Genomic DNA, 23552 nt, shown 5'->3' with positions numbered 1-23552 from the left:
TAGGCATCTATGAAATAATATGCATAAAGGGAAAGCATTTCACGCTATGTGGATAACGAACTCTAAACTATTTTTATGGCCTAAGTGGTCAAGGGAACTACTATAAACTGTGTCTTGAAAACATAAGCTTGATATATAGCTAAAACCTCAAAAGTCAGTCAAATCCTAGAATTTATCTAGAAAGTATCTGGAGAAAAATACCATCTTGCTAATCTTTATTAAGCAGTTTACTATCTACTAGGTACCTGCCAGGCATTGGAGATTCACAGACAGACAAGGTACAAATATGTGAAGAAATAATAGTAATATACCCCTTCACCTCTTACATTCACTGAAAACTACTATAAGAATCAAAAAGCTATAAATAATGCTCTTTGCTAACTTGGTTGGTAAAATCATATTACTTCTACAAGTTACCTTTAATTTAAATTCAAGCTGGGGTAAAACAGAAAGCAGCAAATGACTATCAATATTGTAGAGCTCCAAAATTAAGTCAAAGACATGCTCTGACAAATCGCTGATAGATGTTTTCCCAAGCATCAGAACCTGATTAAAAAACTTTTGAGGAGAAAGAAAAGTTATCATTAGTAGAAAAACCAGAGACAAGATGAATGTTTTAAAATCTTAATTATTCAACCAAATTCATCATTATTTTATACAAAGTCAAACTAGGCATATCAAAATATTTTCTAACATTACAGGGGAAACCAATACAGGCTACATGAAAAGATAAAACATGGAATCCATCTTGTATACAATAAAACAGATAGGATCATTTCAATAAACATACTACGTTCCAAATATACTGTGTTCCCCATTATGATACCAACTATATTCTATCCTATATTATTATTATCTGTTTATATTTCTGGATGATTAATTTTATGTGTCAACTTGACTTAATTAAAGGATACTTAGAGAGCTAGTAAAGCATTGTTTCCGGGTGTTTCTGCAATGGTGCTTGCAGAGATTGGCTTGTAGACTGAGTGGGAAAGATCTGCCCAGGTATCATCCAAATAGGCTGGAAGGCCCAATAGAACAAAAAGGCAAAGGAAAGTAAATTCATTCTCTTCTGGATTGGGACATTCATTTCCTACCCTTGGACAGCAGAACTCCAGGTTTTCCAGCCTTTGGACTCCAGGAATTGCACCATGGGCCTGGTCCCCTGCTGAGTTCTCAAGCCTTGCCTTCTGCCTCTGAGAATAACACCACGGGCTTCCCTGGTTCTCCAGCTTGCAGACAGCCTACTGTTGGACTTCTCAGACTTTATAATCTTGTAAGTCAATTCCTCTAATAAATTCCCTCTCATACATACATATGCATCTCTCTGTGTGTATACATACACTCAGTGTGTGAATATACACACACATATATGTATATGCAGTTCTGTATATACATACACTCAACTCACTATTGGCTGTTACTCTAGAAAACACTGACTAATACAATGTCTTAATCTCCCCAAGGGTGAGGGATAATAGCTTGTTCACCTTAGTACATATGGGAAACAATATCATCCCATAGATACAGCCTTCTTACATTCTCATAGAAGGCAATTCTATGTTTCAAATATGTAATTTTTTAATGAAAAACTACCTCTTTCCAATCCTTTATCTTCTTTTACATTCCGTTTACATATCTACACAGTTTACAACACTAATTAAAATCCAACTAGAAGAACACACAAACACAAGGAAAATCCGAATTTAAACAATTTTTCCCTACCATATAGCTAGCTCTGACTCATTTCCATACTCAGATCATTTAACATATTATTACTAAAATTGGTAAAGATGCTTGGTAAAGATACATAACCTAACTGTCAAGTTTCTTTCTATTTAAAATCTTCCAAAAACATTAAAAATTAACCAAAAGCATACCCCATGTATCCTCAATAGTTTCCTGAGTCTCAATGGAGGAGTCAAGAATTGTTTTATACCATACAAGCTGGCCTAGTCTCTTCTGAGACAGTTAACACACAAATGGCTTAATTAGGCTTTAGCTTTCTACATTAAAAATACTGTGGAAGACTTCACATTTCTATGTCATTTCTGCTTACTTTTACTTCTTGGGTTGCTTTTATGTAAAGTTTTTTAGGTCTATAAACAGAACAGACTACCTAACCATGAAGAAAGAAGAACAAATTCTATTTTTCTATTCGTTCTTTATTGGTTTTAAAAAGAACTTATTTGTCCTTCCAATTTATGAATTTTAAGTGAAGAGAATTTCATGACATCAAAAGTTAAATTCTTATTGAGGTTCAAAATAAAGTGGCTTTTTTGCTTCCATTCACAAATTTTCTCCTGCTTAAAAAATAGTAAAATAAATAATTCCCAAACTACTTTTCCTTAACAAAGAACAATAATCCCTTCCAATCTCACCACCGTAGTGGTCAAACCATCACCTTCTTCTAACAGTATGGAAAAAACTTATTTGAAAAATTAAGAAAAAAAACATTCCTTGGTTTAATTTCTCACAAATTCCATAAAAACATGTATTGAACACTTTTATAATCTCCAAAAAGGCAATGACCAAGTTGGTCTTCTCCAATGTGTAAAGCCTACCTACGACAGTGCCTGACACAGAGCAGGTATAGAATATTATGTTTGGTAAGTGAATAAAAAATATGCAAAAGACAGTATGATACAAATACGGGTAAAACAATCCAAGCCCTTGATAAGGGCTGAAAATTTAATGGAGGTAGATTTAGATTTGATGGCCGGGCTCGGTGGCTCACGCCTGTAATCCCAGCACTTTGAGAAGCCGAGGTGGGTGGATCACGAGGTCAAGAGATTTGAGACCATCCTGGTTAACATGGTGAAACTCCGTCGCTACTAAAAATACGAAAAATTAGCTGGGCATGGTGGCACATGCCTGTAATCCCAGCTACTCAGGAGGCTGAGGCAGGAGAATTGCCTGAACCCAGGAGGCGGAGGTTGCGGTGAGCCGAGATCGCGCCATTGCACTCCAGCCTGGGTAACAAGAGCAAAACTCCATCTCAAAAAAAAAAAAAAAGATTTAGATTTGACTAAAATATTTCCTTCCAAAAATTCTTTCATTTACAAATGGTAACTAATTACATATTACAAATTAATTTTTTTGTACAGCAATTGCCTCCTAATGAAAGAAGTCACCAGTCAGTAATAAATTCTACCTTAAATTTACATGGCTAATTTTAATTACAAAGTGCTTTCACATTAAGTAACACATTCTCTACCACCACCCAAGCATTACAAGTGAAAAAACAGAGGCTCAGTGGAATTAAGCAATTTAACCAAATTTAACCTATTCCAACAAGGATTTGATGTACTTTTTCAGTCCAACAAAATAATTTTTTGCCATATCCTAAAATTTGTGATAAGAAAGAACTGGTGAAAAAACATCATTAAAAAGTGATCCGTAATTTTTAGAATTATCACTATGTACTTTTTGTTCTTAATGCTCCATTTTACCTTTAAAACAAATATGTATATATGTACTATTTAGCTTCACTGGGTTGTTGTGTTAAAACAAATTTAAACGAACTTTAAAAAATAACCTAGGCCAGGCATGGTGGCTCACGACTACAATCCTAGTACTTTGAGAGGCCAAGGTGATTGCTTGAGCTCAGGAGTTAAAAAACAGCCTGGACAACATGGTAAAACCCTGTCTCTATAAAAAAACTTTTTAAAAAGGAAAAATTCGCCAACGGTGGCTCACTCCTGTGGTCCCAGCTACTAAGGGGGCTGACGTGGGAGGATCGCTTGAGCCTCGGAGGCTCAGCTGCCATGTGCCAAGATCACGCCACTGAACTCCAGCCTGGGTAACAGAGCAAGACTCTGTCTCAAAAAAAAAAAAAGAGAGAGAGAGAGAGAGAGAGAGAGAGAAACATAATAAAAAAATAAAATAACCTATACCATCACAGTGATTTCTTAAGTCTTTATATGTAAGAAACACTATCTATGAAGAAGAAGAAGAAGAAGAAGAAGAAGAAGAAGAAGAGGAAGAGGAAGAAGGGGAAGAGGAAGAAGAAGAAGAAGAAATCTGTATGTGTGAATGAAAAAGAAACATAGAAAAGAGAGAGAAGTGGGGTTATTATCTCAGTATCTTACGCCTATTTTTACTTGCTGATTCAACAAGGAAGATAAGTAAACAATGGCTGTTTCAAATGTAAGTCCAAAAGGGCTAAGAATGATTTCTAACACTGAACTAATTTTGCCCTACTACAAGACAATTAAGTTCACTAGAAAGTGACTTTACGTGCAATTATAAAGGTTTGAAATGGAAAAATTAGTAGACATAAAGAAATTAAAGGGAGGAAAAAAGCAATTCATATTTCTTAGCTAAATTTCAAATAAGGCACAGAACAAGAAAACAGGGAGAAATAAGAAAATGATGGACAATGTACTGTGAGAAAAGTATGTAACGGCTCTGAATGCATACTCAGAACACTCTGCTTGGCTCTTGCTCCCCAGCTTTTGATATAGAGATAATATGAAAATGTAGGGGAGTTCAGGGGGGAAGGATTCTATTTGTGCAAGCAAGAATAACATGAAATTAACACAAGGTATAAATAATAAAGAAATGTTTTTACCCTGATGTATTCCGGGACTGTTAAAAGCATTTCCTTGGCCTTTTTTTCTTCCTTTAACTTCCAGTATACATATTTTCAAACACACAACATTTGAGAGAACAGTATAACAAACCTAATCAACTAACTCTAACAAGTAACATCATTTATTGTGGGTTTTTTCCTTTAATTGCCCCAATCTAATATTGATTTTGCCCAATCACAGGAGATATCAATACGGCATAGTGTTCTTTTCTTATTTTTATGCCAGAAAAATAAATCAAAATAAGGTAAGTGTTCCCCTAAAAAAAAACTAAAATAAAAAACTGGCTTGGCAATATGAGCTAAAATAAATGGCCACCAGGAGGAGCTCACCTAGTGTGCTCTAATGGGCCATGGAAATAGTAATTTAGAAGTACCTGAAGCAAGGGAAAAGAGTAATTACAGAATGTTTAAGTCTAGGTCTACACTTCAAGCACCGCTAAGCCCATGATGAAAAAACTCAACCTAACCAATTTATCTCAGCCAATACCCATAATTTACAAAACTGCAAAAACCAACTTTTGGAGTTCCCTGACAATGTTGGAGCTATTAAATTAAATTACAGAATTTGATTCCACAGCTTCTCAAAGTTTACACTTCAAAACAATTTCCTTACAAATTAAATTAATTTTTTCAAGTCATATGTTTAGTATTCTCTAAGGCTATAAGCCAGAAACAAAAGCTGGGATTTATTAAGGTACTGTTTTGTGAAATATGTTAGTTTTCAAAGTACATCATTTCATGATGTATTTCATATACTGACTTTAAATCTGTGTATTCTGTAAGAAAAACTCTCCCTCAATAAATTTTAGTAGAATGCATAAGTAATCATTAAAGGCTTTCTTTCTTTCTTTCTTTACTCAGAAACGCAAATGTATATCCTTTACTTGTTTGGAGGTGAGTGAAACTGAAAAGCACGTGGAGGGACTGAACAACATGTTACACAATTCAAGGGCCACCATTAACACTGTATTCTACATCTGTATTCCAGGAGGCACCATTCACATAGAATACAATATGAATAGTGCCACCTAAAGCTGTACAACTCAAAAGAACTGTGGAGAGAAAACAAAACTTACCATAAGCTTCTGTCAGTGAACCTAGCAGCTAAAGAAGACAGTGAATCATAAGTAAGTAGATTTGGGGTGATACTGAAAGGGCTCATTTCATTACAATTCTTCCTCTTTTTCAGAAAAGACAAATTTATATGGAATGTACCCCAGTAATAGCAATAGATAAGCAACTTTTACTAAATCACTACTGCTATTCATACTTGCCTTCAACTTCTAGGTCTTAATATTATTTCATATCTTCTTCTTGTACAAATCAATTTAATCTCCAAAAACCTGTAAGCAACGTCTCTGAATAATGAAAAGTTCCATATGTTTTATCTAATTACATTTAACTATATTTCTATCTGTAGAAACAAAGAAAGTATCTTGCTGACCAACAAAAAAGCTGTTTAAATTCTCAGGCAATTTGAAAGAAGAAAATGAACAAAGAGGATGAGAGCAAGCCTTCCAGAAAATATTAGCAAGAATAATTTTAAGAAGGAGAAAGAAAACACATTACTTAAGCGTTAGAACAAAACAAATTTCTTGTTTTTAAAACTACATACTATCTGACGAAATTTAGCAAGTCTTTAAATTTTCGGTTTAATACTTCTGACAACCAATTACAAGTCAGACTTACATTGGTAATATATGGCTCAATAGCTTGAGCTGTCCTCTTCAGTAAAGCCTTTGCCAAATCATATGCTTGCTTGTTTAAATTCTGAAAAACATAAATAATATCTATATTATATATCTCTAATATGAAAAGCAAAATATTACCTGTATTCAAAATGCTACTCTTGAATAAATGAAACTATCTAAGACTCAATTAGAATAAAAGAGTGAAGGCAAAGCCATTTTTCTTTTTTGGGGACTAACTGGTCTACTGGATCTAAGATTCCTTCCATGTAAGGATAATTATATTCTCTTCCTATTTTGTTCATGACATAATGTAAACCACATAGAAATGGTCAGTAAATGCTTATTAAATACAGGAGGAGATACTTTAGTCATTCTCCAAAAATCTAGTCCAAAAATCAAATCTGTTAAGTACAAATACAGTCTGTTCTACTTTAGGTCCAAAAAAAGCAAAATACACTAAGAGAATGAACTATGTTCCAGTGTGGACAGCAACGGGGATCCCACAGGTGAGGAAGGACAAAGGATTTTGGGGCAGCTGTGGGAAAGCAGATTACTCAAACACATTTCAGAGCACAGGTAAGTCAAAAGATACAACAGAAGTACAATAAATAGTAAAGTATGAAGGGAAGTTAAGAAAAAATATCGTAAGAAAATATGTTTCTAAGAGACTCTGATAATGATACAAGGAAGTAAAGATCAAAAATGGGAGTCACTACTCCAGTTTAAACATATTCCAGAGAACAGGAATATTGTATATATCCTTAAACTCATACTCTTTATGCAGCATATTTTTAGATTTATCTGCTTTAATGCTCGTACTTTATTATTTCATCCATACTAACTGCTGTTTAGATACGATATACTACAGATTCTTTACTGATTCTCCTACTCATAGACATTAAATTATACGTCTTGTACAAGTCTCCTTGTGTATATGAGAGGTAATTTTCTGTAAATTCTATCTTTGCCATTTTTCAATTACACTATTTAGTCTTACTTTTATTTTTAGATTTTCTCCAAAAATTCTATGGACTAAACTTGTGTCAATTATAGATGTTCCTTGACTTATGGTAAAGCTACATCTCAATAAACCCAAAGTAAGTAACCCAAAATGCACTGAATACCCCAATAAACCCATCATAAAGTAAGTCAAAACATTAAGTCAGAAACTGTCTGTACATGTATAATATACCTTAGTCTATATTTGTCTTTTCACAATGTTTATAATGTCTTAAAGTACAGTGATGTTTTTTCATTTTTTTAATTGATATGTAACAACGATGCATATTTTGGGGGAACATGTGATATTCCAATACATGTATACATTAAATAATAATCAAATCAAGGTACATAAAATATCCATCACCTCAAATATTTACGTTAGCTTTGTGCTGGGAACATTACAAATCTTCTCTTTTAGCTATTTTGAAATATAAATTATTGTTAACTATAATGTCCCTACTGTACTATCAAATACTAGAAGAAGGCTGGGCGCTGTGGCTCACACCTTTAATCCCAGCACCTTGGAAGGCAGACACAGGTGGATCACCTGAGGTCAGGGGTTCGAGACCAAGCCTGGCCAACATGGCAAAACCCTGTTTCCACTAAAAATAAAAAAATTTAGGCAGGCATGGTGGCAGATGCTTGTAATCCCAGCTACTTGGAGGCTGAGACAGGAGAATTGCTTGAACCTGGGAGGCGGAGGTTGCACTGACCCGAGATCACACCACTGTACTCCAACCTGGCGACAGAGCGAGACTCCAGCTCAAAAAAAAACAAAAATCAAAATACTAGAAAGAACTATTCCTTCTATCTAACTTTATTTTTTTAAAACTTAACTTCTCTTCATTCTTCCCCTCCCCAGTTCCTTTCCCAGCCTCTGGTAACCACCATTCTATTCTCTACTTCCATGAGACCTGTTGCTTTTTTTTTTTTAGCCCCACATGAGTGAAAACATATTTGTCTTCCTGTTCTCAGTTTATTTCACTTTACATAATAACCCCCAGCAGTTCCATCCACGTTGCTGCAAATGATAAGATTTAATTTTCTTTTTTTCTGGCTGGAATAATATTCGTGCGTGTGTGTGTATACACCTCATTTTCTTTATATACTTATCCATTGATAGACACAGGTTAATTCCATATACTGGCTACCACAAATAGTTTTTATTTTTAATATAATCAAATTTATCAATCTGTCCTTATACGGCTTTGTTCTCTATATCTTTCTTAAGAAATTCATTCCTATCTTGAAGTTGTAAAGATATTATTTATTTTCAAACAAAATTTTAAAAATGTACTTTCCACATTTAGATCTCTCTCAACCTGTAATTTAGTCTTATTATGTTCTGAAATAAGTATCTAATTTTTATTATTTTCCATATAAGTGGTAAACCGTCCTAAAACCATTCATTAATCTCTTATTCCCCCTTTTATAACTTGTAATACCCACTCTGTCAGCTTCTACATAAGGATGCTTCTATTCAGAAATTCTCCATTATTTCCATATGCCCCTTTGTCTATCACTGACTGATTACAGTCAGAGGGACACATGAAAATAATGTCAAGAGTAGGAGATCCCTGCTTTCTTATTCTTCTTCAAAACTGTTTGGCTATTACTGGTCATTTGCTCTTTCATGTCAATTTTAGATTCGGCTTGTCAAATTACACACAAGTGCACATGCTAACAGTTTCTTTCTTTTTTTTTTAAGTCTCACTTGGTCACCCAGGCTGGAGCGCAGTGGTGTGATCACCGCTCACTGTAGCCTTGACCACCCTGGTGCAAGTGATCCTATCTCACCCTCAAGTAGCTCAGACTATAGGCATGCACTAGCATGCCCAGCTAATTTTTATAGAGACAGGGTTTTGCCATTTTGCTCAGGCTGGTCTCAAACTCCTGAGCTCAAGCAATTTTCCTGCCTCGGATTCCCAAAGTGCTGGGATAACAGGAGAGAGCCACTGTAACAGGCCTGTTTCTATTTTTGATTGAATTACTGATCAGTATGCAGAAGACTGACATCATTATGATACCAAGTCTCCCATAAACAGTAAATCTCTCAACATATGTAAGTCTTCTATTATGCTTTTCAGCCAACTATAATAATTTTCAACATAAAGGTGATACACATTATAGTTAGTTAAACTTCTAAGTACCTTACATCTTCATTAAAGCTACAAATGAAAATTTTTGAAATTACGCTACCAGGTTTTTATACCGTGTTATGTCTTGCAACATTCTAGAATGTTCTTTTATTTTCTATAAATTTATTTGTACATCATTTTGTGTTTTCTGCACAGGCAACCTCATATTTTGGCTTAGTTTCTTCTTTCTAATCCTTTTATATTACATTTGTCTTGTCCTATTCCACTAATGTAACACACCTACTACAAGGCTAATTTTTAAAAGCATGCTTAAAATATGGAACCAATCTAACTGCCTACTGACTGATGAGTGGATAAAGAAAATGTGGTTTTCCATGGTGATAGAATACTACTCAGCCATAAAAAAGAATGAAATAATGTCTTTTGCAGCAACTTGGATGGAGCTGGAGGCCATTATTCTAAGTGAAGTAACTCAGGAACAGGAAACCACATCTTGTATGATCTCATGTATAAGTGGGAGCTAAGCTACAGATATACAAAGGCACACAAAGTGATATAATGGACTATGGGGACTCAGAAGGTAGAGAGGGAACAAGAGATAAAAAAAATTACAGACTGGGTACAACGTACATTTCTCAGGTGACGGGGATACTAAAAGCTCAGACTTCACCACTATATAACTAATCCATGAAACCAAAAACCACCTGTACCCCAAAAGCTACTGAAATTTAAAAATATATATTTAAATATAAGTACAAAAATTTTTTTAAAGCATATTTGCCTTTTCACCTGAGTAGAAGCAGTTTTACAGTGTTCCTCACATCAAACAGAATGCTTCAACATTTTACCATTAAATACAGCATCATACATATCTCCTTATTAGTTTAAGTTCTATTTCAAATTTGCTGAATTATCATAAATTATAATTAATTGTATCATCTTTTTCTCTATTAAAATTTTTCTCTTTGATCTATTAATTTAAACAAATTAATCTTAGTCTATCACTAACATTTTTATTGTTAATCCATCCTTATAATACTAAAATAAAGTCAATTTGGTCATTATCAACAGTACTTTATATCATTCTGGAAATTACTATTTTATATTGGAAATCAATTAGCCTATTTTTTTCCCCCTTGCTTGGTTTGCACCTGATTTCCTTAGGAAGATTATTCTCTGCTCATTAAATGAGTTACGGAGTAGTCCTTTCTTTCTATAATTTGGAAATGTGCTGAAGATTAGGAATATTTGCCACTTAAATGATCAACAAAAATCTCCTGGTAAAGGATTTACAAGTTCTTTTGTTGTTGGTTTGAGTTCTGCTGCTGTTATTATTATTGCTGCTGTTATCATTGCTATTACTGTTTAAAAAGAAGAGTTTTGTTTTATAGGTGGAGGTTTTAAAACCAATTAAATGTATTGTTTATAAATTATTTGTCCTGATTTTCTCTCAAGACAAATTTGATAGGCTATATTTTCTAGGAATTTATTCTAATTTCAAATATTTTAGCATAAAATATTGCTCATGGAATTGTCTTTTAATCTTTTTCATGTCTACTGTTCCTCATTTCATTCTAAAACTGTACACAGATACCATTTCCCTTTCTGTGATCTAACTTTCCAATCATTTGCTTATTTAACACATTTTCAAATTACTAACTTTGGGTTTTGGTGGAATGTCACTGTGTTTTCTATTTCACTAATTTCATTTCTTCACTATTTTCATCCTTGCATAATTTGTTTATTCTGATGTTTTTATTACTCCTTGTATTTATTTAGCCATAAAGTTACACTTAAACTGTATCCTACAAGTTTTAATATGTATCACTTATCATTTCTAAATATTTTAATTACTATTATGGCTTAATGTTTTGTCAGATTATGTGCTTGCTACTAAATTAGTAGTTTTGTATTTCAAATCCTCAGTATTTTTATAAACTAAATTTACCTCATTTATAATCACTAAAATACATGTTAAAATGGAACACGAATACTGAATTTGCTTGTTAGTTATGCTTGCTATTAAATTAGTTTTGTGTTTCAAATTCTCAGTATTTTTATAAACTCAGTTTACCTGCTTTATAATCACTAAAACACATTAAAATGGAAGACGAAAGGTGAATTTGCTTCTTTCTGTCCATAATTCTTTCAATTTGTGCTTTATATATTTTGAGCCTATGTGCATACAAGATATTAGATATCCTCCTGAGTACTGAATCTTTTCTTATTAAAGCTCTTCTTTATCCATTAAAGACTACTATGTTTAATATAAGCTATCTAGCTTTTCTTTTCATTTATATTTGCCTGGCAAGTCTTTTTTCCATCCTTTTATATTTAACCCTTTGTGAATGTGTTTTAGTTGTATTTCTTAGTAACAATAACCACCCAGATTATGTTCAATCCAATCTGAGAATCTGTCTTACATGGTAAATTTAGGCCATTTACATTTACTGTAACTCTTCCTTTTTTAATAATCCTTAAAATTTTAACATAAATGGTTTATTTAAAGTTCAAAGTTAATCAAGAGCTCCAAATACTCCTGATCATCCCAGGATCACATCACTTATAATTCCATTAAACCACTCTATCTTACATAAAATTACATTTATTCTCTAACACTGCAATTGAGAAGTCAGCAATCAGTTTAGCCTTCATTCTCTGGTAAGGGCCATGCCTTTACATTCTGGGTGCTTTGTGCATGATTTCTCGTTCAGTATTCCACAATTTAAGGATAGGCCTGAAAAGGGATTTCCTCTTTTTATTTTTTTTTACTCTAGTCATGGTACTTTTTCTCACTAATCCATAAATTAATGGCTTTAAACAATTCTGGAATATTTTAAGCTAACTTCTACTTGAATATCATCTCTTCTCAATTCTCTATTTGTTGTTCTGAAATTCCTATTAAATATGTCAGACATTATCTTTCATGTTTCATCTCACTGTGCCTTTATAATTTCCTGACATCTATCCTAGTTCTCTAAATACCTTTTACATATAATTCAATCAAGATTTCTATTTTGGGGCCAGGCACGGTGGCTCACGCCTATAATCCCAGCACTTTGGGAGGCCGAGGCCGGTGGATCACGAGATCAAGAGATCGAGACCATCCTGGTCAACAAGGTGAAACCCCATCTCTACTAAAAATACAAAAATTAGCTGGGCATGGTGGTGCGCACCTGTAGTCCCAGCTACTCAGGATGCTGAGGCAGGAGAATTGCCTGAACCCAGGAGGCGAACGTTGCGGTGAGCTGAGATCGTGTCATTGCACTCCAGTCTGGGTAACAACAGCAAGACTCCATCTCAAAAAAAAAAAAAAAGGATTTCTATTTTGATAGCCATTGTTCTGTTCTTTACTTTTCTTTTCGTTTTTTGAGACAGAGTGTCACTCTATCATGCAGGCTTGGGTGCACTGGTGCAATCTCGGCTCACTGCAACCTCTGCCTCTCAGGTTCAAGTGATTCTCCTGCCTCAGCCTCCTAAATAGCCGGAATTACAAGCACAAGTTGCCACGCCTGGCTAACCGTTGTATTTTTAGTGGAGAAGGGGTTTCACCATGTTGGCCAGGTTAGTATTGAACTCCTGGTCTCAGGTGATCCACCCACCTTGGCCTCCCAAAGTGCTGGGATTACAGGTGTGAGCCACTGCACCCAGCCATTTTTCATTCCTAATGAGTTTTTCTCCTAATTTTCTTTTCATGTGTCTAGTTTTTATGTTTTTTAACTCTTAAACATTTTATCATTAATACTTCCAAGAGTATTTATGATTTTCTTAAAAAACTTTGTCAGAATGTTTTTATTCAGTGTCATTCACTAAACTATAAGGAGCTAAAGTTATACAAAGGACTGCAAAATAGTAATTGCCTTGAGAAATTTCCACCCTAAGCTAAATGGACTAAGCAAAAGATTGAATCTGTAAGTAGTTGGTGGAAAGATTCCAGCTCCTACACTTAGAGATAGGAAGTTTAGTAGATCCTATGATTCTAGTTTCTGGAAGTACCTACAAGTCTTCTCCCTATAACAAGGCCAAGGAGAAATGTGCATTCAGGAAGGGGGAGTTTATTTTCCCCAACAAAAGTCTTTTCCATAACAATTGATGGATGGAGACCTCAGATGCCTCTGGTAGGCAGCTGCTCACTGCAGAAAGCCAACATAGATACTTGGTTTGTGTCTAGGAGAGTTTGTCTTGGCACAGTTGACAGGTGGGTGAGGTTACAGAGAACTAGGAGTCCAGTCAAGCACCGCCTGTTTGAAAGGCTTAGCAGGTCTTCTGGGAATTCAACCTTCCTCCCTATAGCATTTTGTGGCTGGATTCATGACCCCTGCCTTCTCAACTGAGCACACAAACAGTAGAGCTTGTGGAAACAGGCCAGGTGTTCATTTGCCCAGGGGAAGTCAGTAGCTGGGCCCAGGCTGATCTTTAAAGCTCACTTAATAAAATGAATTAACGGCAATTGTTAACTAGATGTGGGCATCAAGGTGAAGTAGACAATGGGAGAAGCCTCTGCAAGTCTATTTGTCAGCTTCCCCGCTCCCTCTTGCAGTTACCAGAGGCAGAAGTGAGGCTGGTCTGGTAGAGTCAGGACATAGTGAGCTGCATTCACAAAGTGCAGCTGGAAGGAGTGAGGGGTGGGAAGAAGAGCAAGATGGCAGCTGACTAGGAACCCCCAGCACACCAGAACCTGTGGATTTTATTTAATAAATATATTCTCTGAATTTCTGAGTTCTAATCTTGCTATTTGTTGTGTGTGCTAAGTCTCAGGATTTAGAGACTATTTTCTTTTTTTTTTTTTAGACGGAGTTTCACTCTTGTTACCCAGGCTGGAGTACAATGGCGCAATCTCGGCTCACCGCAACCTCCGCCTCTTGGGTTCAAGCAATTCTCCTGCCTCAGCCTCCTGAGTAGCTGGGATTACAGGCACGCGCCACCATGCCCAGCTAATTTTTTGTATTTTTAGTAGCGACGGGGTTTCACCATGTTGACCAGGATGGTCTCGATCTCTTGACCTCGTGATCCACCCGCCTCAGCCTCCCCAAAGTGCTGGGATTACAGGCGTGAGCCACTGCGCCCGGCCTAGAGACTATTTTCTTTAAGAGTATGGAATTTTTTCATTACGAGATCATTTTCACTAAAGCATTATTTGTGACAATGCTGTATAGCTCTACACTGAGACTGTGTCTTGCCAGAGAGGTCTTATATTTGCACAGATAATTACACTGGTGATTCCTGTGCTCCTCTCTTTAACCCAAACCCCTTCCAAATTACAGAACCCTATTTCTAACTGGAGAGCCAGTCATTTTCAAAAGTCAACACACACACACACACACACACACACACACACACACAGCATCTTGATTAACATCACACAGGCAAAAGACAATGTCACCAACATATCACTTCTCTCCCATTTAGTAGAGACTTTAAATTTACCAGTCCTCTCTATTACATTACCACTGTCTTTAAGTTATGGCCCTACTTGGTTCCATCTTCTGACAGATAAGTTATATAACAGCATCTAAGTAGCTACTAATTCATTCCCTGAAATACATCCATATAAAACTGAATTATCACAAATGTTATTACATGAACTAAACTGATGACTTATTAGTGATTAACAAGTATATCTTTTTATTACACATTAAACACAATAAACATGTATTAATATAACTAAACCAACAGGATCTCTAAAACTAAGGTTAAAGCAGGATAAGCCATATTTAGAACCTAAGCACAAATTATAAGATTTAATATTAATGGGCATTAGACACATTACAGTATATATTGTTACTCACCTTATGAGCAGGTACCAGATTTACTAAAACTGTATCCAAAAGCTCCTGAGACACTGTATCACCTTCACAAATAATAGAGCTCATAAGGTCTACCATGTGCATATGAACTTTCTGATTGTGGCCATTGCTGTAATTCAAAATAGATTTCGTTTCAATTACGACTGAGATATAAAAATTTACGCATAAGATGATACTGACAAGCATTATACTTTACAAAAATAATACTAAAATATTAAATAGAATTATATGTAAATTGATTTAAAGCTTCCCTCTCTCCCACAGCATACAATAGTCTAAAAATATAATTTTTAGACATTTCTTAGATTTTTCCCTAATTTTCACCTGTCTCACAATCAAAAGTGATTACATCAAAAGCAACTTCAGTTCTGCCTTAAATTCAGAAAATAGAATTGCTTTGAGGTTAATTCTAGTAAATAATTTCAAAGAATACACAAAAAGCTCAAATAGCCACATGCATTAAGAAGTCAATATGCATTTTCAATAGACAAATAATGCAATCCAAAAAAATTTTATATTGGCCTTATGCCACTCCTCTAACCAATAATTCCATATAATACAAACTGAAGCTCTATTCATTTTTAAAACATCTATAAAAATAAATTTAAATGTCTTAAAAGTTACATCTCTTCTAATATTCATCATACCCTTCTAATATTCATAACAGTTTATGCAGGTCCACCTGCAAGTTCAAAATTTGTTAACTTTACATTTTTTTAAATGTTATACACTTAATAAAATAAACTTACTTTATAACTGAAAATAAGGTTCTGTATAGTTGGGTAAAAATTTCATTGCTATCTTCTAACTCAAAGCATATGTTATATGACTTGACCCAAGCAATGTTCTAAAAATAAGAGGTAAAAAAAAGTGAAAGGTAAACATTCTGATTAGTAAAAATATACAAACACAAAAAATCAGTTTAAAATGTCACCTCAAGATACAAGATATTACTTACCTCAAGTAAATAAAAATACCTATTGAATTGTGGGCTCTTGGTATCCTCTAGCCCCTTCAACTGTCTTGTTATAAACATAAATATATCCTTAAAAAAAAAAAGACAAAGTACCATTTAGATTACGAACACTAAATGAAAATATCCATGAAACTCCTAGATTTTATTCAGCACTCATGTGTACATATCAAAATAAACTATAAAGAATCAGAAAAAATTTTTTATTTGGCTAAAATTTTTTAAAGTACATCTTTATATGAACAACATTAAATATCTTACTATCCTTCATAGAAAAACATAAATCATTTACCATAATCTTAAAGTCAAAAAAATTCATCGTATAGCAAAAGTTAAACAAATAGACCTAAAAACCGAGCCAGCTAAGATTTATGCTATTTTTAGAATAAAAAATGTTGCAATGACTGAGAGTTGATCTGGTTTCCTGGAACAGCAAAATACATGGTAATTATATAGCAAGAGCGGTTTAGGAAACAAAGTTTGTTTTAATTGCCAAAATGACAATACAATAGATACCACAAAGAAGCTTATATTCTTAGAAGTCAACTTGTCAAGCTTCCTACTACTCATTTTACTTACTTACTTTTCCCCACCTTCCTAAATCTATTCCCATCTCATGTTTTTGATTTATTACTGTATCTGCATTTGTACCTGGGTAAAGACACATTCAGTGTCACTCTGAGTTAAGATTTTGTGGAAATAAGTTTCAAGAGAAATGTAGATGATATTCTCAAAAAGTTTTAAAAAACTTCTTAAAGCTAATTCTGCAAAGGAAGCATGCCACCAATAAGAGAAAAAAATAAAAACATTTCCCTAGAAGTAAAATAATAAGCTTATGTTAAATGAAAGAAATATGCAAATAACTGAGCAGCTTTTAAGAAAAGTCCTATCAAAAGTATACCCTCCAAAAATGGTTACTTAAGAAAGAACAAACTGAACTTACAGAGCTGAAAAACTCACTTCAAGAATTTAATAACATAATCACAAGTATTAACAGCAGAATCAACCAAGCTGAGGAAAGAATCCAACAGCTCAAAGTCTGGTTCTCTAAAATAATTCGGTCGGACAAAAATAAAGAGAAAATAATAAATAAGAATGAACAAAACCTTCAAGAAATATGAAACTATGTGAAGAGACCAAATCTACAACTTACTGGCATCCCTGAAAGAGAGAAAAAACAAGCAACTCAGAAAACATATTAGAGGATACAGTTTACAAAAATTTCCCAAACCTCACTAGAGAGGTCAACATTCAAATCTGGGAAATGCAGATTAATTCTTGCAAGACACTATACAAGATGACAATCTCCAAGACACATAGTCATCAGATTCTACAAGGTCAAAATGAAAGAAAAAATGCTAAAGACAGCTAGAGAGAAGGGGCAGGTCACCTACAACGGAACCCTCTCAGGCTAACAGAAGACCTTTCAGTAGAAACACTATATGCCAAAACAGACTGGGGACCTATATTCAGTATTCTTAAAGAAATTTCAGCCAAGAATTTCAAATCCAGCCAAATCAAGCTTTGTAAGTGAAGAAGAAATAAGATTCTTTTTAGACAAGCATATGCTAAGGGAATTTGTTACCACCAGAATTCCCTTACAAGAGGTCCTTAAGTGCAAACATGGAAAGAAAAGACTGTTACTGCACATCACAAAAAGACTACTTAAGTACACACACCACTGACACCATAAGGCAATCACACAATCAAGTCTGCATAATACCCAGCTAACAACATGATGACAGAACCAAATCAGCACATACCAATATTAACCTTGAATGTAAACATGCTAAATGCCTCAATTAAAAGGCACAGTGTGGTCAGTTGGTTAAAGATACAAGGCCCAACGGCATGCTGTCTACAAGAGACTCATTTCATATGCAATGATGCTGACAGAGTCAAAGTAAATGGATAGAGAAAAATCTACCAAGCAAATGGAAAACAGAAAAAAGCCAGGGCTGCCATTCTAATTTCAGACAAAACAGACTTTAAACCAACGATGACAAAGAAGAACATTACATGCTGATAAAGGGTGCAATTCAACAAGAAAGCTTAACTGTCCTAAAAATACATGCATCCAACAAAGGAGCACACAGACTCATAAAGCAAGTTCTTAGAGACCTATGAAGAGACATAGATGACAACAAAATAATAGTGGGAAGCTTTATCACTCCACTGATAGAATTAGATTATTGGGGCAGAGACAATAACAAAGATATTCAGGACCTGAACTCAGCATTTGACCAAATGGGCCTAACAGATAATCTATAAAACTCTTCATTCAAAACAACAGAATATACATTCTTCTCATCTGCACAGGGCACATACTTTTAAACTGACCACATAATAAACCATAAAACAATCTTCAGCAAATTTTTAAGATGTGATTCACTGCATAATGATGACCACATATTTTGAAGTTGACAGCTAAATCAAAAACACAATCATAGACAGGCACAGTGGCTCAGCCTGTAATCCCAGCACTTCGGAAGGCCAAGGTGGGTGGATGACTTAAGCCCAGAAGCTCAAGACCAGCCTGGCCAACATGGCAAAACCTCATCTCTACTAAAAATACAAAAAGTAGCCATGTGTGGTGGTGTGGGCCTGTAGTCCAAGCTACTCAGGAGGCTGAAACAGGAGAATTGCTTGATTCCAGGAGGCAAAAAGAGAAGTAAGCCAAGACTGTGCTACTGCACTCTAGCCTGGGTGACAGAGCCAGACTCTGTCTCTAAAAAAAAAAAAAACAAAGTAAAAGGAAAAAAAACACAAAACACAATTCCATTCACAATAGCCACAAAAAAAATAAAATACCTAGGAAAACAGCCGCCAAAAGTGGTGAAAGAGCTCCACAACAAGAATTACAAACCATTGCTCAAAGAAATCACAGATGAAACAAACAAATAGAAAATCATTCCATGTTCATGAATAAAAAATATCAATATTACTAAAAAGGCCATACTGTCCAAAGCAATTTACAGAATTAAATGCAAATCCTATCAAACTAACAACGACCTTCTTCACAAAATCAGAAAAAACTATTTTAAAATGTGTATGGAACCAAACAGCTAAGGCAATCCTAATCAAAAAAAAAAAAAGCTGGAGACATCACATCACACAACTTTAAAGTATACTACAAGGCTATAGTAACCAAAACAGCATGGTATTGATACGAAAACATAGACCAATGGAACATAATAGAAAGTCCATAAATAAAGCTGCACACCTACAACCATCTGATCTTCAACAAAACCACAAAAATGAGCAATGAGGAAAGGAATCTCTATTCAATAAAAGGTACTGGGATAACTACCTTGTCATATGCAGAACTGGACCCTTTCCTCACACCATACACAAAAATCAATTCATGATGGATTAAAGGCCTAAATGTAAAACCTAAAACTATAAAAACCCCAGAAAATAACCTAGGAAATAAGATTCTAGACACAGAACCTGGCAAAGATTTCATGATGGAGACACCAAAACCAAATGCAACAAAAACAAAAATTGACAAATGGGACCTAATTAAACCAAAAGGCCTCTGCATCACAAAACAGAGACAACCTACAGAATGGGAGAAAATATTCGCAAACCATAAATCCAACGAAGATCTAATATATCCATAATGCATAAGGAACTTAATTAACAAGCAAAAAACAACCCCATTAAAAAGAGGGCAAAAAACATGAAGAGACCCTTTTCAAAAGAAAACACATGTATGGTTAATAAGTGTATGAAAAAATGCTCAACATCATTGATTACAGAAATGCAAATCAAAACCACAAGATATCATCTCACACCAGTCAGAATGGGTATTGTTAAAAAGCTTTAAAAAAAACGGTGCTGGCAAGGCTACAAAGAAAAGGGAGTGCTGATACATCGCTGGTGGGAATGTAAATTAGTTCAGCCATTGTGGAAAACAATTTGGCAATTTCTTAAAGAACTGAAAATAGAACTACCATTTGACCCAGCAATCCCATTACTGATGTATACCCAAAGGAATATAAATCACTCTACCATAAAGACACATGAATGTGTATGTTCGTAGCAGCACTATTCACAATAGCAAAAACATGAAATCAATCTAAATGCCAATCAACAGTAGACTGGATAAAGAAATATTCCATATACACCATGGAATACTGCACGGCCATAAAAAAGAATGAGATCATGTCCTTTGCAGCAATACGGATGGCACTGGAAGCCATTATCCTAAGCAGGAACAGAAAACCAAATACCATATGTTCTCACTTATAAGTGGGAGCTAAATATTGAGTACATATGAACACAAAGAACAGAACAGTCACCAACATCTTCTTGAGGGTAGGGGGTGGAGGGTGGGAGGAGGGTGAGGATAGGAAAACTACCTATTGGGAACCAAGTTTTTACCTGAGTGACAAAATAATCTATACATCAAACCCTCATGACATGAAATTTACCTACATAACAAACCTGCAAAGGTACCCCTGAACCTAGAAGTTTTTTTTAAAAGGTTACTTAAAACAAAAAAAAGTTACTTTGACAGTAGTACTGTGGAAAATATGTTCTCTATGAATGAACCTTTCCTGGATTGCTAAAAGAGAATACATGCCTTACTGACCCTATGTGGCAATGGAAAGACAACAGTTACCTACAACCTCACCAATTACTGTCTGAACATGAACCAATTGTATAAAAGGGGTTTGCTGATGACAATAACAAACTGAAAGTGGAAAGGTAAGACTCAAATATCACAATTTTCTAATATGTATTTAACACTACTGTAGACAAAATATAGACAGATATACATATATATGAATCTGGATGCTAATCAAAACAAAGTGAACTCTCTTAAATATTTAGAAAGCATCCTCAAAGTCAATAATGTTTAATAATTAACAATTTTAGGAGAGATCCAAGATGGCTGATTACTAGCAGCTCCCAGTGAAAGTGCACAGAACAAGAGGACGCCACACTTTCAGACGAATTTTTGTTGCTCATGGACCAGGAGATTCCCAGCAGAGGAGCCCCACGGGTCACCAGCACAACTCTTGTGGCCGGCACGGCAGTTTTGCTGGTGCCCCAGTGCAGCAGTTCTTGGTACAGAGTAAACAGGACTGGGTCCCCTTTTGGTCAACGTCTGGAGCTCTGGGAAGGCAGAGTCGCCTATTCAACTGATTGAAAAAGGGACTCAAGAAGGAAGCCAGACCGGAGATTTCCAGGCAGAATAGCACCATGAATCTTGACGCCACTGTTTTAGCCGGTGCAGTGAGTTGCTCACACTCCAGCGCTGGGAATCAGCAAGTTGGACGTCCACTCAGAGACCTAATTTGAAAATCAGTAATTACAAAGACAACAGGTGGATAAATTTACAATGATGGGAAGAAACCAGCATAAAAAGGCTGAAGATACCCAAAATCAGAATGCCTCTCCCTCTACAGGGGATCACAGGTCCTCATCAACAAGGGAACAAGGCCTGATGGAGAACGAGTGCGTTCCATTAACAGAATTAGGCTTCAGAAGGTGGATAATAAGAAACTTCTGTGAGTCAAAAGAACATGTCCTAGCCCAATGTAAAGAAACTAAAAATGTTGAAAAAAGGTTTGACGAAATCCTAATGAGAACAGACAATTTAGAGAGAAATATAAGTGAATTAATGGAACTGAAGAATACAATATGAGAACACCGCGAAGTATGCACAGGTTTTAACACTCGAATTGATCAAGCAGAAGAAAGGATATCAGAAGTCAAAGACCAACTTAATGAAATGAAATGAAAAGACAAGATTAGAGAAGAAAGAGTAAAAGGGAATGAGCAAAGTCTCCAAGAAATATGGGACTATGTGAAAAGACCTAATTTACGTTTGATAGGTGTACCTGAATGTCATGAAGAGAATGAATACAAGCTGGAAAATATTCTTCAGGATATGATTCAGGAAAATTTTCCTAACCTAGTAAAGCAGGACAATACTCAACTCCAGGTAATACAGAGAACACCACAAAGATATTCCTCAAGTAGAGCAACACCAAGACACATAATCATTAGATTCACCAGGGTTGAAACAAAGGAGAAAATTCTAATGGCAGCTAAAGAAAGGTCAGGTTACCCATAAAGGGAAGCCTATCAGACTCACAGCATATCTCTCAGCAGAAACCCTACAAACTAGAAGAGGGTGGGGGTCAATTTTCAATATCCTCAAAGAAAAGAATATTCAACCCATAATCTCATATCCAGCCAAACTAAGCTTCATGAATGAAGGAAAAATAAAATTTTTCATGAACAAGCAAGCACTCAGAGATTTCATCACCACCAGGCCTGCTTTACGAGAGCTTCTGAAAGAAGCACTATACACATAAAGGAACAACCAGTATCAGTCATCCCAAAAACTTACCAAAAGGTAAAGAGTATCTCCACAATGAAGAATCTATATCAATTAATGGGCAAAATAGCCAGCTAGCATTAAATGACAATATTAAACTCACAAATATCAATATTAATCCTAAATTTAAATGGATTAAATGCCTCAATCAAAGACACAGACAGGGAAATTGAATAAAAAGTCAAAACCCATCAGTACGCTGTATCCAGATCCATCTCATAAGTGGGGACACACAAAGACTCAAAACAAAGTGTTGGTGGAAGACTTATTAGTCAAATGGAGAGCATATTTAAAAAAAAAAACACACACAGGAGTTGTAGCTTTCATCTCTGACAAAATAGACTTTAATAGTAACAAAGACAGGCTGAGGCGGGTGGATCACGAGGTCGAGAGATCAAGACCATCCTGGTCAACATGGTGAAACCCCGTCTCTACTAAAAATACAAAAAATTAGCTGGGCAAGGTGGCGTGTGCCTGTAATCCCAGCTACTCAGGAGGCTGAGGCAGGAGAATTGCCTGAACCCAGGAGGCGGAGGTTGCGGTGAGCTGAGATTGCGCCATTGCACTCCAGCCTGGGTAACAAGAGCAAAACTCCGTCTCAAAAGAAAAAAGAAAAAAAAAATAGTAACAAAGACTAAAAGAAGCAAAGAAGGGCATTACATAATGGTAAAAGGATCAATGCAACAACAGGAGTCAATGATCGTAAATATATATGCACCCAATATAGGAACACCCAGATACATAAGACAAGTTCTTAATGACTTAGAAAGAGACCTGGACTCCCACACAATAATAGCGGGAGACTTTGACACCACATTGTTAATACTCGACAGATCAACGATATAGAAAATTAACAGGGACATCTATGATTTGAACTCAGACCTGGAACAAGTAAATTCAGTGAATACTTATAGAATTCTTCACCCCAGGTCCACAGAACATACATTTTTCTCAGTATCAAGTTACACCTATTTTGAAAGTGACCACATAATTGGAAGCAAATCACTCTTCAGCACTTGCACAGCATTTCA

At 35.3% G+C, this 23552-nt stretch overlaps 1 protein-coding gene across 15 annotated transcripts in view; it reads right to left on the bottom strand.

The window, feature by feature from the left end:
* The window catches only part of PDS5B (PDS5 cohesin associated factor B), a 200013-nt gene that overhangs the window by 108534 nt on the left and 67927 nt on the right, over positions 1-23552 (bottom strand). For all 15 annotated transcript variants that reach the window (XM_078375264.1, XM_078375272.1, XM_078375269.1 and 12 more), the window contains 5 exons: positions 16152-16238; positions 15943-16040; positions 15176-15302; positions 6284-6364; positions 418-558 (listed from right to left, as the gene is read on the bottom strand). In XM_078375264.1, coding sequence (XP_078231390.1) covers positions 418-558; positions 6284-6364; positions 15176-15302; positions 15943-16040; positions 16152-16238 — 534 coding nt within the window. The remainder of the gene's footprint in view (positions 1-417; positions 559-6283; positions 6365-15175; positions 15303-15942; positions 16041-16151; positions 16239-23552) is intronic.

Source organism: Callithrix jacchus, chromosome 5 (genome assembly GCF_049354715.1).
Source record: "Callithrix jacchus isolate 240 chromosome 5, calJac240_pri, whole genome shotgun sequence".
NCBI lineage: Eukaryota > Metazoa > Chordata > Mammalia > Primates > Cebidae > Callithrix > Callithrix jacchus.
This window is presented reverse-complemented; position numbering and strand designations above follow the sequence as displayed.